This window comes from Mustelus asterias, chromosome 16 (assembly GCF_964213995.1).
Source record: "Mustelus asterias chromosome 16, sMusAst1.hap1.1, whole genome shotgun sequence".
In the NCBI taxonomy this organism is placed as follows: domain Eukaryota; kingdom Metazoa; phylum Chordata; class Chondrichthyes; order Carcharhiniformes; family Triakidae; genus Mustelus; species Mustelus asterias.
The window spans coordinates 80,261,335-80,277,382 of NC_135816.1; the positions used below are offsets into that span (position 1 = coordinate 80,261,335).

Below are 16,048 nucleotides of genomic sequence, written 5' to 3' on the forward strand. Positions count from 1 at the left end.
GCGGATCAGTCTCGGGGCTCAGTATTTGGTGGATCAGTCTCAGGGCTCAGTGATTGGTGGATCAGTCTCGGGTCTCAGTGATTGGTGGATCAGTCTCGGGGCTCAGTGATTGGCTGATCAGTCTCGGGGCTCAGTGATTGGCAGATCAGTCTCGGGGCTCAGTATTTGGTGGATCAGTCTCGGGGCTCAGTGATTGGTGGATCAGTCTCAGGGCTCAGTGATTAGTGGATCAGTCTCGGGGCTCAGTGATTAGTGGATCAGTCTCGGGGCTCAGTGATTGGCAGATCAGTCTCGGGGCTCAGTGATTAGTGGATCAGTCTCAGGGCTCAGTGATTGGTGGATCACTCTCAGGGCTCAGTATTTGGTGGATCAGTCTCGGGGCTCAGTGATTGGCAGATCAGTCTCGGGGCTCAGTGATTGGTGGATCAGTCTCGGGGCTCAGTGATTGGTGGATCGGTCTCGGGGCTCAGTGATTGGCAGATCAGTCTCGGGGCTCAGTGATTGGTGGATCAGTCTCGGGGCTCAGTGATTGGTGGATCAGTCTCGGGGCTCAGTGATTGGTGGATCGGTCTCGGGGCTCAGTGATTGGCAGATCAGTCTCGGGGCTCAGTGATTGGTGGATCAGTCTCGGGGCTCAGTGATTGGTGGATCAGTCTCGGGGCTCAGTGATTGGTGGATCAGTCTCGGGGCTCAGTATTTGGTGGATCAGTCTCGGGGCTCAGTGATTGGCAGATCAGTCTCGGGTCTCAGTGATTGGCAGATCAGTCTCGGGGCTCAGTGATTGGTGGATCAGTCTCGGGGCTCAGTGATTGGTGGATCAGTCTCGGGTCTCAGTGATTGGTGGATCAGTCTCGGGTCTCAGTGATTGGTGGATCAGTCTCGGGTCTCAGTGATTGGTGGATCAGTCTCGGGGCTCAGTGATTGGTGGATCGGTCTCAGGGCTCAGTGATTGGCAGATCAGTCTCGGGGCTCAGTGATTGGTGGATCAGTCTCGGGGCTCAGTGATTGGTGGATCAGTCTCGGGGCTCAGTGATTGGTGGATCAGTCTCGGGGCTCAATGATTGGCAGATCAGTCTCGGGGCTCAGTGATTAGTGGATCAGTCTCGGGGCTCAGTATTTGGCGGATCAGTCTCGGGGCTCAGTGATTGGTGGATCAGTCTCGGGGCTCAGTGATTGGTGGATCAGTCTCGGGGCTCAGTGATTGGCAGATCAGTCTCGGGGCTCAGTGATTGATGGATCAGTCTCGGGGCTCAGTGATTGGTGGATCAGTCTCGGGGCTCAGTGATTGATGGATCAGTCTCGGGGCTCAGTATTTGGCGGATCAGTCTCGGGGCTCAGTGATTGGCGGATCAGTCTCGGGGCTCAGTGATTGGTGGATCAGTCTCGGGGCTCAGTGATTGATGGATCAGTCTCGGGGCTCAGTGATTGGTGGATCAGTCTCGGGGCTCAGTGATTAGTGGATCAGTCTCGGGGCTCAGTGATTGGCGGATCAGTCTCGGGGCTCAGTATTTGGTGGATCAGTCTCGGGGCTCAGTGATTGGCGGATCAGTCTCGGGGCTCAGTATTTGGTGGATCAGTCTCGGGGCTCAGTGATTGGTGGATCAGTCTCGGGGCTCAGTGATTGATGGATCAGTCTCGGGGCTCAGTGATTGGTGGATCAGTCTCGGGGCTCAGTGATTAGTGGATCAGTCTCGGGGCTCAGTGATTGGCAGATCAGTCTCAGGGCTCAGTGTTTGGTGGATCAGTCTCGGGGCTCAGTGATTGGCAGATCAGTCTCGGGGCTCAGTGATTGGCGGATCAGTCTCGGGGCTCAGTGATTGGTGGATCAGTCTCGGGGCTCAGTGATTGGCGGATCAGTCTCGGGGCTCAGTGATTGGCGGATCAGTCTCGGGGCTCAGTATTTGGTGGATCAGTCTCGGGGCTCAGTGATTGGCGGATCAGTCTCGGGGCTCAGTGATTGGCGGATCAGTCTCGGGGCTCAGTGATTGGTGGATCAGTCTCGGGGCTCAGTGATTGGCAGATCAGTCTCGGGGCTCAGTGATTGGTGGATCAGTCTCGCGGCTCAGTGATTAGTGGATCAGTCTCGGGGCTCAGTGATTAGTGGATCGGTCTCGGGGCTCAGTGATTGGTGGATCAGTCTCGGGGCTCTGTGATTAGTGGATCAGTCTCGGGGCTCAGTGATTGGTGGATCAGTCTCGGGGCTCAGTGATTGGTGGATCAGTCTCGGGGCTCAGTGATTGGTGGATCAGTCTCGGGGCTCAGTGATTGGTGGATCAGTCTCGGGGCTCAGTGATTGGCAGATCAGTCTCGGGGCTCAGTATTTGGTGGATCAGTCTCGGGGCTCAGTGATTGGCAGATCAGTCTCGGGGCTCAGTGATTGGCGGATCAGTCTCGGGGCTCAGTGATTGGCGGATCAGTCTCGGGGCTCAGTGATTGGCAGATCAGTCTCGGGGCTCAGTGATTGGTGGATCAGTCTCGGGGCTCAGTGATTGGTGGATCAGTCTCGGGGCTCAGTGATTGGTGGATCAGTCTCGGGGCTCAGTGATTGGCAGATCAGTCTCAGGGCTCAGTATTTGGTGGATCAGTCTCGGGGCTCAGTGATTGGCAGATCAGTCTCGGGGCTCAGTATTTGGTGGATCACTCTCAGGGCTCAGTGATTGGTGGATCAGTCTCGGGGCTCAGTGATTGGCGGATCAGTCTCGGGGCTCAGTGATTGGCAGATCAGTCTCGGGGCTCAGTGATTGGTGGATCAGTCTCGGGGCTCAGTGATTGGCGGATCAGTCTCGGGGCTCAGTGATTGGCAGATCAGTCTCGGGGCTCAGTGATTGGTGGATCAGTCTCGGGGCTCAGTGATTGGCGGATCAGTCTCGGGGCTCAGTGATTGGCGGATCAGTCTCGGGGCTCAGTGATTGGCAGATCAGTCTCGGGGCTCAGTGATTGGTGGATCAGTCTCGGGGCTCAGTGATTGGTGGATCAGTCTCGGGGCTCAGTGATTGGTGGATCAGTCTCGGGGCTCAGTGATTGGTGGATCAGTCTCGGGGCTCAGTGATTGGTGGATCAGTCTCGGGGCTCAGTGATTGATGGAACAGACCTTAATGGCCTCCTCCTGTTCCTGGTGTGCCTTACGGAAGCCCTGTAAACATGAAGGTTCCTCACAAAATATTGGAGTATTGATGTCTGTACCAACCTGGCAGCCAGTACAACCCTGGGATAGGAGCCCAGGACTCTGTTCCACAGGCACACTGCATCGCTGTCCCAGGATACCTGCAGACAAATAGAGCGATAGTGTCAGTGACCGGAGGAGCAGAAGAGAATGAGGGTCATAGAGGTTTACAGCATGGAAACAGGCCCTTCAGCCCTCTAAGCTCATCCCAATTGCCCGCATTTGGCCCATATCCCTCTTTATCCATCTTACCCATGTAACTGTTTAAATGCTTCTTAAAAGACAAAATTGTACCTGCCTCTACTACTACCTCTGGCAGCTTGTTCCAGACACTCACCACCCTCTGTGAAAAAATTGCCCCTCTGGATTCTTTTGTATCTCTCCCTCTCACCTTAAACCTATTCCCTCTAGTTTTAGACTCCCCTATCTTTGGGAAAATATATTGACTATCTAGCTGATCTATGCCCCTCATTATGTTATAGACCTCTATAAGATCACCCCTCAGCCTTCTATGCTCCAGAGAAAAAAGTCTCAGTCTATCCAGCCTCTCCTTATAACTCAAACCATCAAGTCCCGGTAGCATCCTAGTAAATTTTTCGCACTCTTTCTAGTTTAATAATATCCTTTCTATAATAGGGTGACCAGAATTGCACACAGTATTCCAAGTGTGGCCTTACCAATGTCTTGTACAACTTCAACAAGACGTCCCAACTCCTGTATTCAATGTGCTGACCAATGAAACCAAGCATGCAGAATGCCTTCTTCACCACTCTGTCCACCTGTGACACCACTTTCAAGGAGCTATGAACAGGTACCCCTAGATCTCTTTGTTCTGTAACTCTCCCCAACGCCCTACCATTAACTGAGTAAGTCCTGCCCTGGTTCAATCTACCAAAATGCATCACCTCGCATTTATCTAAATTAAACTCCATCTGCCATTCGTCAGCCCACTGGCCCAATTGATCAAGATCTCTTTGCAATCCTACATAACCTTCTTCACTGTCCATTATGCCACCAATCTTGGTGTCATCTGAAAATTTACTAACCATACATCCTAAATTCTCTTCCATATAAATATGTTAATATGTTATATTAATATAAATGACAAATAACAGTGGACCCAGCACTGATCCCTGAGGCACACCGCTGGTCACAGGCCTCCAATTTGAAAAACAACCCTCTACAACCACCCTCTGGCTTCTGTCAACAAGTCAATTTTGTATCCATTTAGCTACCTCACCCTGGATCCCGTGAGATTTAACCTTATGCAACAACCTACCATGTGGTACCTTGTCAAAGGCCTTGCTAAAGTCCCTGCCCTCATCTACCTTCTTGGTCACCCCTTCAAAAAACTCAATTAAATTTGTGAGACATTATTTTCCACTCCCAAAGCCATGCTGACTGTCCTAATCAGTCCTTGCCTCTCTAAATGCCTCCAAATGGAAGAAGAATACAGGAGAGAGAGAGATAGATGGGGCTAGACAGGAAATACATCGACAAGGGCCGACACATAGAGAGAGAGACAGAAAGTGAAATAGAGAAGGATCACACCCACAGTCACCTGCACTCGTACACCAACTCACTCCCGCCCACCCACTCTCACATTTGCTCAAACTCACCCACGGACACATTCACCCATGCACACACTCATCCTCACACGCACTCACGTTCACTCACCAATACTCACAAGCAGTCACACTCATGCACTGACACACACTCACATACACACTCTCTCTAGCACATACACATACATTCTCTCTCATAAGCACAAACACACGCATATGCACAAATATTCTTACAAAGATACACACTTACTTACACGCATTCACACATTTAAGCATACATACTCTCACACACACATTCATGCACAGACCTTCTCACGCACACACTATCTCACGCATAGGGTGCAAAGAGGTGTGCAAAGCCAAAAATCTGATTCGCTCCCGATCACTACCCTGCCAGCCCTGTTTTGCCAGCGAGAACAGCTTTGCACCCAGAAGGGGCAATAAGTCCATCAGCAGAAAACTGATGAGTGTTAAAAGGACTTACCTGGTCCGGCACGGCTGCTTTTCCCTCACAAATGCTTTCCTCCTTGTTGGCGAGAGGCCTTGCTGGCAAGAATCACTACTGCTCTGCAGTAAGACCATAAGAGCATGAGACATAGGAGCAGAATTAGGCCACTCGGCCCATCGAGTCTGCTCCGCCGTTCAATCATGGCTGATGTTTTTCTCATCCCCATTCTCCTGCCTTTTCCCCATAACCTCTGACCCCCTTATTAATCAAGAACCTATCTATCTCTGTCTTAAAGACACTCAATGACATGGCCTCCACAGCCTCCTGCGACAAAGAGTTCCACAGATTCACCACTCTCTGGCTGAAGAAATTCATTCTCCTCTCTATTTTAAAGGATCGTCCCTTTAGCCTGAGGTTGTGCCCTCTGGTTCTAGCTTTTCCTACTAGTGGAAACATCCTCTCCACGTCCACTCTATCCAGGCCTCGCAGTATCCTGTAAGTTTCAATACAATTCCCCCCCCCCCTCATCCTTCTAAACTCCGAGTACAGACACAGAGTCCTCAACCGTTCCTCATACAACAAACTCTTCATTCCAGGGATCATTCTTGCGAACCTCCTCTGGACCCTTTCCAAGGCCAGCACATCCTTCCTTAGGTATGGGGCCCAAAACTGCTCACAATTATCCAAATAGAGTCTGACCAGAGCCTTATACAGCCTCAGAAGTACATCCCTGCTCTTGTATTCTGGCCCTCTCGACATGAATGCTAACATTGCATTTGCCTTCCTAACTGCCAAGTGAATCTGCACGTTAGCCTTGAGAATCTTGAACAATGACTCCCAAGTCCCTTTGCGTTTCTGATTTCCTAAGCATTTTCCCATTTCGAAAATAGTCCATATCTCCATTCCTCCTTCCATAACCTCACACTTTTCCACATTGTATTCCATCTGCCATTTCTTTGCCCACTCTCCTAACCTGTCCACTTCCTTCTGCAGCCCCCCTGCTTCCTCAATACTACCTGTCCCTCTCCATATAGGAGATAGGATTTATAATCATCTAGAAAGGAATAATTTGATTATTGATAGTCAACACGGTTTTGCGAAGGGTAGGTCGTGCCTCACGAACCTTATTGAGTTCTTTGAGAAGGTGACCAAAGAGGTGGATGAGGGTAAAGCAGTTGATGTATATATGGATTTCAGTAAAGCGTTTGATAAGGTTCCCCACAGTAAGCTATTGCAGAAAATACAGACGCATGGGATTGAGGGTGACTTTGCGGTTTGGATCAGGAATTGGCTAGCTGTAAGAAGACAGAGGTGGTGGTTGATGGGAAATGTTCATCCTGGAGTTCAGTTACTAGTGGTGTACCGCAAGGATCTGTTTTGGGGCCACTGCTGTTTGTCATTTTTATAAATGACCTGGATGAGGGCGTAGAAGGCTGGGTTAGTAAATTTGTGGATGACACTAAAGTCGGTGGAGTTGTGGACAGTGCGGAAGGATGTTGCAGGTTGCAAAGGGACATAGATAAGCTGCAGAACTGGGCTGAGAGGTGGCAAATGGAGTTCAATACGGAAAAGTGTGAGGTGATTCACTTTGGAAGGAGTAACAGGATTACAGAGTACTGGGCTAATGGTAAGATACTTGGTAGTGTGGTTGAACAGAGAGATCTCGGTGTCCATGTGCATAGATCCCTGAAAGTTGGCACCCAGGTTGATAGGGTTGTTAAGAAGGCATATGGAGTGTTAGCTTTTATTGGTAGAGGGATTGAGTTTCGGAGCCAGGAGGTCATGTTGCAGCTGTACAAAACTCTGGTGCGGCCGCACTTGGAGTATTGCGTACAGTTCTGGTCACCGTATTATAGGTAGGATGTGGAAGCATTGGAAAGGGTGCAGAGGAGATTTACTAGGATGTTGCCTGGTATGGTGGGAAGGTCTTATGAGGAAAGGCTGAGGGACTTGAGATTGTTTTCATTAGAGAGAAGGAGGTTAAGAGGTGACTTAATAGAGGCATACAAGATGATCAGAGGATTAGACAGGGTGGATAGTGAGAGCCTTTTTCCTCGGATGGTGATAGCTAGCACGAGGGGACATAGCTTTAAATTGAGGGGTGAGAGATATAGGACAGATGTCAGAGGTAGGTTCTTCACTCAGAGAGTAGTAAGGGCGTGGAATGCCCTGCCTGCAGCAGTAGTGGACTCGTCAACATTAAGGGCATTTAAAGGGTCATTGGATAAACATATGGATGATATTGGAATAGCGTAGGTTAGATGGGCTTTAGATTGGTTTCACTGGTCGGCGCAACATTGAGGGCCGAAGGGCCTGTACTGCGCTGTAATGTTCCATGTTCTATATCTTTGCATCATTGCAAACTTAGCAACAGTGCCTTCAGTTCCTTGCTCCAAATCGTTAATGTATATTGTGAAAAGTTGTGGTCCCAGCACCGATTCCTCAGGCACACCGCAATCACCGGTTGCCATTCTGAAAAAGACCCCTTTACCCCCACTCTCTGCCTTCTACCAGTCAGCCAATCCTCTATCCATGTCAGGATATTACTCTTCATACCATGGGCTCTTCACTTATTTAACAGTCTCCTGTGCGGCACCTTGTCAAAGGCCTTCTGGAAATCTAAATAAATCACGTCCACTGGTTCTCCTTTATCAAATTTCCTTGTTACCTCCTCAAAGAACTCTAACAGATTTGACAGACATGACCTCCCCTTGACAAAGCCGTGCGGACTCTGTCCTACTTTATTTTGCACTTCCCAGTACTCTGCGATCCCATTTTTAATAGTAGCGGGGACCAAGCGCCACAGCCATGCTGGGGGGATCGAAGGCCATTGAAGCCCCTGGGTTGTCATGGGCATAGCCGGGCATTGCCCACTGGGCAGTGCCAGCCTTCGCAGTGCCCACCTACCACCCTAGCAGTGCCCACTTGTCACCCAGGGGAAGTGCCAAGGGAGTGGGGTCTGAGAGGGGTGGAGTTATGACAAGGAGATGGGGGTATGCACAACGCGTGTGCGTATGTGCTGGGGGGGTCATATAGGCAGGAGTTCGCCCAGTTCACTGGGAGATCAGCGCACCTATGCAATGGCGCTCCAAGCAGTCTGCAGCCAGCTTCACTGGCAGATTTAGGCTCCCCTCCAAACTGGTAAGAATCACTTTCCTGTCCAAAAAAAAAGACATGTCTGAAACTCACTACACATACACACAAACCCACACACACAAACTCACACACACAAACCCACACACACACCTACACACACTCTCTCTCACACACACATGCACCCACACTCTCTCTCACACACACACCCACACTCTCTCTCACACACACACTCTCTCTCACACACACACACACTCTCTCACACACACACACACACACACTCTCTCTCACACACACACCCACACTCTCTCTCACACACACACCCACACTCTCTCTCACACACACACCCACACTCTCTCTCACACACACACCCACACTCTCTCTCACACACACACCCACACTCTCTCTCACACACACACCCACACTCTCTCTCACACACACACCCACACTCTCTCTCACACACACACCCACACTCTCTCTCACACACACACCCACACTCTCTCTCACACACACACCCACACTCTCTCTCACACACACACCCACACTCTCTCTCACACACACACACACTCTCTCTCACACACACACACACACACACTCTCTCTCACACACACACACACTCTCTCTCACACACACACCCACACTCTCTCTCACACACACACACTCTCTCTCACACACACACCCACACTCTCTCTCACACACACACACACTCTCTCTCACACACACACACACTCTCTCTCACACACACACACACACTCTCTCTCACACACACACACACACACTCTCTCACACACACACACACACACTCTCTCTCACACACACACCCACACTCTCTCTCACACACATGCACCCACACTCTCTCTCACACACCCACACTCTCTCTCACACACACACACACTCTCTCACACACACACACACACTCTCTCTCACACACACACCCACACTCTCTCTCACACACACACCCACACTCTCTCTCACACACACACACATTCTCTCTCTCCCTCTTTCACACACAAACTCACACATATGGCAGAACCATAAAATCCCGCCCAAAGTCAACGGACCTTTCCACTGTCCGCCCCTCGCTCGCTATGATTCCCATGGCGGGCAGGGTGTTAAAGTTCCGACCATACACTCTCTCACACACACAGACATACAAACTCACACCTACTCTTTCACACTTTCACATCCTGTACATCCAATTTCAACCCTAATGGCTTATTTTCTCAGATCTTCCACACACACCCACACACACACACACCCACACACACCCACATTCTCTCTCCTCTCACACACACACACACACACCCACATTCTCTCTCCTCTCTCACACACACACACCCACACACACACATTCTCTCACACACACAGTCACACATATCTCTCCCTCATACATGCAGAGAGAGAGCCACATTGAAGCAGAGAAGGAGAGATGGAGGTATGCAGAGGGAAAATAGATGGAGACAGACAGAAAGCAAGGGAATGTGAGAGAGACAGAATGACAAATATATAGAGATACAGTGAGGAAGAGAAAAGAGAGAGGGAGAGAAAGAGAGAGGAAGTCACAAGGAGAGAGTGATACATAAAGAGAGAAATACAGAGAAATACTCAGATATTGGAGGCGAGAAATAAAGGGATAGAGGGGAGAATCAGCAATACAGAAAGGGAGAGAAAGACAGAGAAAGAGAGAGAAGACAGAGAATGTTAAAAAGAGAGTGAGTCAGAGTCAGAGAGACAGAGTGAGATGGAGAGAGAGAGAGAGAGACAGTGAGAGAAAGTGGTGGAAAGAGAAAGACGGAGATCGAAACAGACAGCGAACTAGGCAGAGATAGAAACAGAGAGTGGGACAGAGAGCGAGTGAGACAGTGAGTGAAAGTGGTGGAAAGAGAGAGAATGCCAGAGAGAAGCAGAGAGAGTGACAGAGAGAGACAGAATAAGATAGACACAGAGGGAGGGAGAGATAGAGATACAGAGTTCAGAGAGAGAGAGTATGAGACAGGGTCAGACAGCGAGGGAAAGAGACAAGGAGGTTGAGGTACTGATGACAGGGAGAGAGAGAAACACAGTGAGAGAAAACAGTGGAGAGAGTGGGGGAAAGAGAGAGAGAGAGAAACAGACAGAGAGGCTGAGAAAGAATGTGAAGCAGACAGATGAAGAGTTTCCAATCAGAGTGAAGAAGTAGGATGAAGTTAAATTCAGAATGAGGGCTGCATGTTATAATGAAATCACTGACCTGCCTTCCAGTGCCGGCTGAGTGTGATCTGAAAAGACACACCAGTCACTGAGCAGAGAGAGAGAGAGAGGGTCCAAATAAAAAGAGAGCGAGTGAGAGCGAGAAGGCAGCTCCAAACACACACAGCGTATCAGATTCTACAAGGAAGCTCACTACCCCTCTACCTTTCTGACTCTCCCTCAATTTATCCACCAATCTCTGGCTCACTCTATTTCCTTCATTCTGTCTCTTCCTCTCTCTGGCCAGTTCCCTCCCTGTGTGTGTGTGTGTGTGTGTGTGTATATATATACGTGTCTCTCTCTCCCTCTCTGTCACTCTATGTCTCTCTCACTCCATCTCCTGCTCTCCATCTCAGTTTTCCGCACCCCATTGCCACTATCTAATCTCCTTTCCTCTGTCTCTCTGAAACTCTCCCTCTTTCTTTCCCTGTCTCTCAGTCCTGCTCTGCTATTTCCTCAACCACTCTCTCCCTCCTTCCGTTTCTCGCTAAGTCTCTCCCTCAGTCTCTTGCTGCGTCTCTCCTGTTTTCTATCTCAGTCTCTTTGCGTCTCTCCCCTTTTTTCCCTCTTCCTGTCTCTCTCTGTGTCTCTCCCGTTTTCTCCCTCAGTCTGTCTCACAGACCCCCTCTCAGTACTGGTCTAAATAGCTTTCCTCGATTTAAGCTCAGGGAAAGAGAAATCCAAATTAATCAGCATTAAGCTCAGAGATAAAGGATCCAGGTGATCCAAGCTAATTCACCCTAGTATTAGTGGAAACCCAAACCTCAAAGAGGAGGAGGAGAGGTTGAGAGATAGTACAATAAGTCGTCAAAGGGTTCAGGGTGGTTTATATATAGAATAACAGATACCCGGGAGTGAGTTACAGACTGGAATCTAATCGAGGGGTTTGGGGTGGTTTATATATAGAATAACAGATACCCGGGAGTGAGTTACAGACTGGAATCTAATCGAGGGGTTCAGGGTGGTTTATATATAGAATGACAGATACCCGGGAGTGAGTTACAGACTGGAATCTAATCGAGGGGTTCGGGGTGGTTTATATATAGAATAACAGATACCCGGGAGTGAGTTACAGACTGGAATCTAATCGAGGGGTTCAGGGTGGTTTATATATAGAATAACAGATACCCGGGAGTGAGTTACAGACTGGAATCTAATCGAGGGGTTTGGGGTGGTTTATATATAGAATAACAGATACCCAGGAGTGAATTACAGACCAGAGTCTCATCAAGGTTTTCGGGGTGGTTTATATATAGAATAACAGATACCCGGGGGTGAGTTACAGACTGGAATCTAATCGAGGGGTTCGGGGCAGTTTATATATAGAACAACAAATACCCGGGAGAGTGTTACAGACTGGAATTTAATTGAGGGGTTCGGGGTGGTTTATATATAGAATAACAGATACCCGGGAGTGAGTTACAGACCAGAGTGTAATCGAGGGGTTTGGGGTAGTTTATATATAGAATAACAGATACCCGGGAGTGAGTTACAGACTGGAATCTAATCGAGAGGTTTGGGGTGGTTTATATATAGAATAACAGATACCCGGAGTGAGTTACAGACTGGAATCTAATCGAGGGGTTCGGGGTGGTTTATATATAGAATAACAGATACCCAGGAGTGAGTTACAGACTGGAATCTAATCGAGGGGTTCGGGGTGGTTTATATATAGAATAACAGATACCCGGGAGTGAGTTACAGACTGGAATCTAATCGAGGGGTTCGGGGTGGTTTATATATAGAATAACAGATACCCGGGAGTGAGTTACAGACTGGAATCTAATCGAGGGGTTCAGGGTGGTTTATATATAGAATAACAGATACCCGGGAGTGAGTTACAGACTGGAATCTAATCGAGGGGTTTGGGGTGGTTTATATATAGAATAACAGATACCCAGGAGTGAATTACAGACCAGAGTCTCATCAAGGTTTTCGGGGTGGTTTATATATAGAATAACAGATACCCGGGGGTGAGTTACAGACTGGAATCTAATCGAGGGGTTCGGGGCAGTTTATATATAGAACAACAAATACCCGGGAGAGTGTTACAGACTGGAATTTAATTGAGGGGTTCGGGGTGGTTTATATATAGAATAACAGATACCCGGGAGTGAGTTACAGACCAGAGTGTAATCGAGGGGTTTGGGGTAGTTTATATATAGAATAACAGATACCCGGGAGTGAGTTACAGACTGGAATCTAATCGAGAGGTTTGGGGTGGTTTATATATAGAATAACAGATACCCGGAGTGAGTTACAGACTGGAATCTAATCGAGGGGTTCGGGGTGGTTTATATATAGAATAACAGATACCCAGGAGTGAGTTACAGACTGGAATCTAATCGAGGGGTTCGGGGTGGTTTATATATAGAATAACAGATACCCGGGAGTGAGTTACAGACTGGAATCTAATCGAGGGGTTCAGGGCGGTTTATATATAGAATAACAGATACCCGGGAGTGAGTTACAGACTGGAATCTAATCGAGGGTTCCGGGTGGTTTATATATAGAATAACAGATACCCGGGAGTGAGTTACAGACTGGAATCTAATTGAGGGACTCAGGGTGGTTTATATATAGAATAACAAATACCTGAGAGTGAGTTACAGACTGGAATCTAATCAAGGGGTTCGGGGTGGTTTATATATAGAATAACAGATATCCGGGAGTGAGTTACAGACCAGAGTCTCATCAAGGATTTCGGGGTGGTTTATATATAGAATAACAGCTACCCGGGGGTGAGTTACAGACTGGAATCTAATCGAGGGGTTCGGGGCAGTTTATATATAGAATAACAAATACCTGAGAGTGAGTTACAGACTGGAATCTAATCGAGGAGTTCGGGGTGGTTTATATATAGAATAACAGATACCCGGGTGTGAGTTACAGACTGGAATCTAATCGAGGGGTTCGAGGTGGTTTATATATAGAATAACAGATACCCGGGAGTGAGTTACAGACTGGAATCTAATCGAGGGGTTCGGGGTGGTTTATATATAGAATAACAGATACCCAGGAGTGAATTACAGACCAGAGTCTCATCAAGGTTTTCGGGGTGGTTTATATATAGAATAACAGATACCCGGGGGTGAGTTACAGACTGGAATCTAATCGAGGGGTTCGGGGCAGTTTATATATAGAACAACAAATACCCGGGAGAGTGTTACAGACTGGAATTTAATTGAGGGGTTCGGGGTGGTTTATATATAGAATAACAGATACCCGGGAGTGAGTTACAGACCAGAGTGTAATCGAGGGGTTTGGGGTAGTTTATATATAGAATAACAGATACCCGGGAGTGAGTTACAGACTGGAATCTAATCGAAAGGTTTGGGGTGGTTTATATATAGAATAACAGATACCCGGAGTGAGTTACAGACTGGAATCTAATCGAGGGGTTCGGGGTGGTTTATATATAGAATAACAGATACCCGGGAGTGAGTTACAGACTGGAATCTAATCGAGGGGTTCGGGCTGGTTTATATATAGAATAACAGATACCCGGGAGTGAGTTACAGACTGGAATCTAATCGAGGGGTTCGGGGTGGTTTATATATAGAATAACAGATACCCGGGAGTGAGTTACAGACTGGAATCTAATCGAGGGGTTCAGGGCGGTTTATATATAGAATAACAGATACCCGGGAGTGAGTTACAGACTGGAATCTAATCGAGGGTTCCGGGTGGTTTATATATAGAATAACAGATACCCGGGAGTGAGTTACAGACTGGAATCTAATTGAGGGACTCAGGGTGGTTTATATATAGAATAACAAATACCTGAGAGTGAGTTACAGACTGGAATCTAATCAAGGGGTTCGGGGTGGTTTATATATAGAATAACAGATATCCGGGAGTGAGTTACAGACCAGAGTCTCATCAAGGAATTCGGGGTGGTTTATATATAGAATAACAGCTACCCGGGGGTGAGTTACAGACTGGAATCTAATCGAGGGGTTCGGGGCAGTTTATATATAGAATAACAAATACCTGAGAGTGAGTTACAGACTGGAATCTAATCGAGGAGTTCGGGGTGGTTTATATATAGAATAACAGATACCCGGGTGTGAGTTACAGACTGGAATCTAATCGAGGGGTTCGAGGTGGTTTATATATAGAATAACAGATACCCGGGAGTGAGTTACAGACTGGAATCTAATCGAGGGGTTCGGGGTGGTTTATATATAGAATAACAGATACCTGGGAGTGAGTTACAGACTGGAATCTAATCGAGGGGTTCGGGGTGGTTTATATATAGAATAACAGATACCTGGGAGTGAGTTACAGACTGGAATCTAATCGAGGGGTTCAGGGCAGTTTATATATAGAATAACAGATACCCGGGAGTGAGTTACAGACTGGAATCTAATCAAGGGGTTCGGGGTGGTTTATATAGAGAATAACAGATACCCAGGAGTGAATTACAGACCAGAGTCTCATCAAGGTTTTCGGGGTGGTTTATATATAGAATAACAGATACCCGGGGGTGAGTTACAGACTGGAATCTAATCGAGGGGTTCGGGGCAGTTTATATATAGAACAACAAATACCCGGGAGAGTGTTACAGACTGGAATTTAATTGAGGGGTTCGGGGTGGTTTATATATAGAATAACAGATACCCGGGAGTGAGTTACAGACCAGAGTGTAATCGAGGGGTTTGGGGTAGTTTATATATAGAATAACAGATACCCGGGAGTGAGTTACAGACTGGAATCTAATCAAGAGGTTTGGGGTGGTTTATATATAGAATAACAGATCCCGGAGTGAGTTACAGACTGGAATCTAATCGAGGGGTTCGGGGTGGTTTATATATAGAATAACAGATACCCGGGAGTGAGTTACAGACTGGAATCTAATCGAGGGGTTCGAGGTGGTTTATATATAGAATAACAGATACCTGGGAGTGAGTTACAGACTGGAATCTAATCGAGGGGTTCGGGGTGGTTTATATATAGAATAACAGATACCCGGGAGTGAGTTACAGACTGGAATCGGACAGAGTGGTTACGGGTAGTTTATATATGAGTAACAGAAACCCGGGACTGAGTTGCAGATTCAATCTAATCAAATAGTTTGTGGTGTAAATTATATGGGGCTGTTTTATTGGAATGTAGAAAATAGTGGTAGGGTCAGGCCACTTGCCTTTTTTGAGCATGCTCTGCAGCATAACTGAGGCTTCGGTTGGATTTTGCTATGCACAAAATGGCTACCATGTTTCCAATGTTCCAACAAGTGCACTATGTTTCGCATTTGGAAAAAAATGTAATAGATGAGGCAAGTGGAACTGAGTCTAACCAACAACAGCCCTTTTCTGTTCAGAGCAGCATGGCAGCTAATCGATCACCAAATTACAATTCAACCCAAGTGGTACAGTCACGGAACCAGCAGCAACAACATCAACACCAATATTATATTGCAAAAGTGTGGTATCTGCCATGGAAAAGAGCTAGATATTCACAACACCACATATACCCCTAGTAACGCCAGGCTTAGAGCTAAGATCAATACCGGGGCAAAGTGTAATGTATTATCTAGCAGAAACCTAC

General features: G+C 47.6%; 1 protein-coding gene across 1 annotated transcript in view; it reads right to left on the reverse strand.

Annotated features, from left to right (window-relative positions):
- The window catches only part of LOC144505370 (ETS translocation variant 3-like protein), a 40,438-nt gene extending 24,723 nt beyond the window's left edge, over nt 1-15,715 (reverse strand). Inside the window, exons 1-2 of the mRNA XM_078231488.1 lie at nt 15,645-15,715; nt 8,250-8,332 (exon numbers count right to left, since the gene is read on the reverse strand). Coding sequence (XP_078087614.1) covers nt 8,250-8,332; nt 15,645-15,715 — 154 coding nt within the window. The remainder of the gene's footprint in view (nt 1-8,249; nt 8,333-15,644) is intronic.
- Between the last annotated feature and the right edge of the window lie 333 nt (nt 15,716-16,048).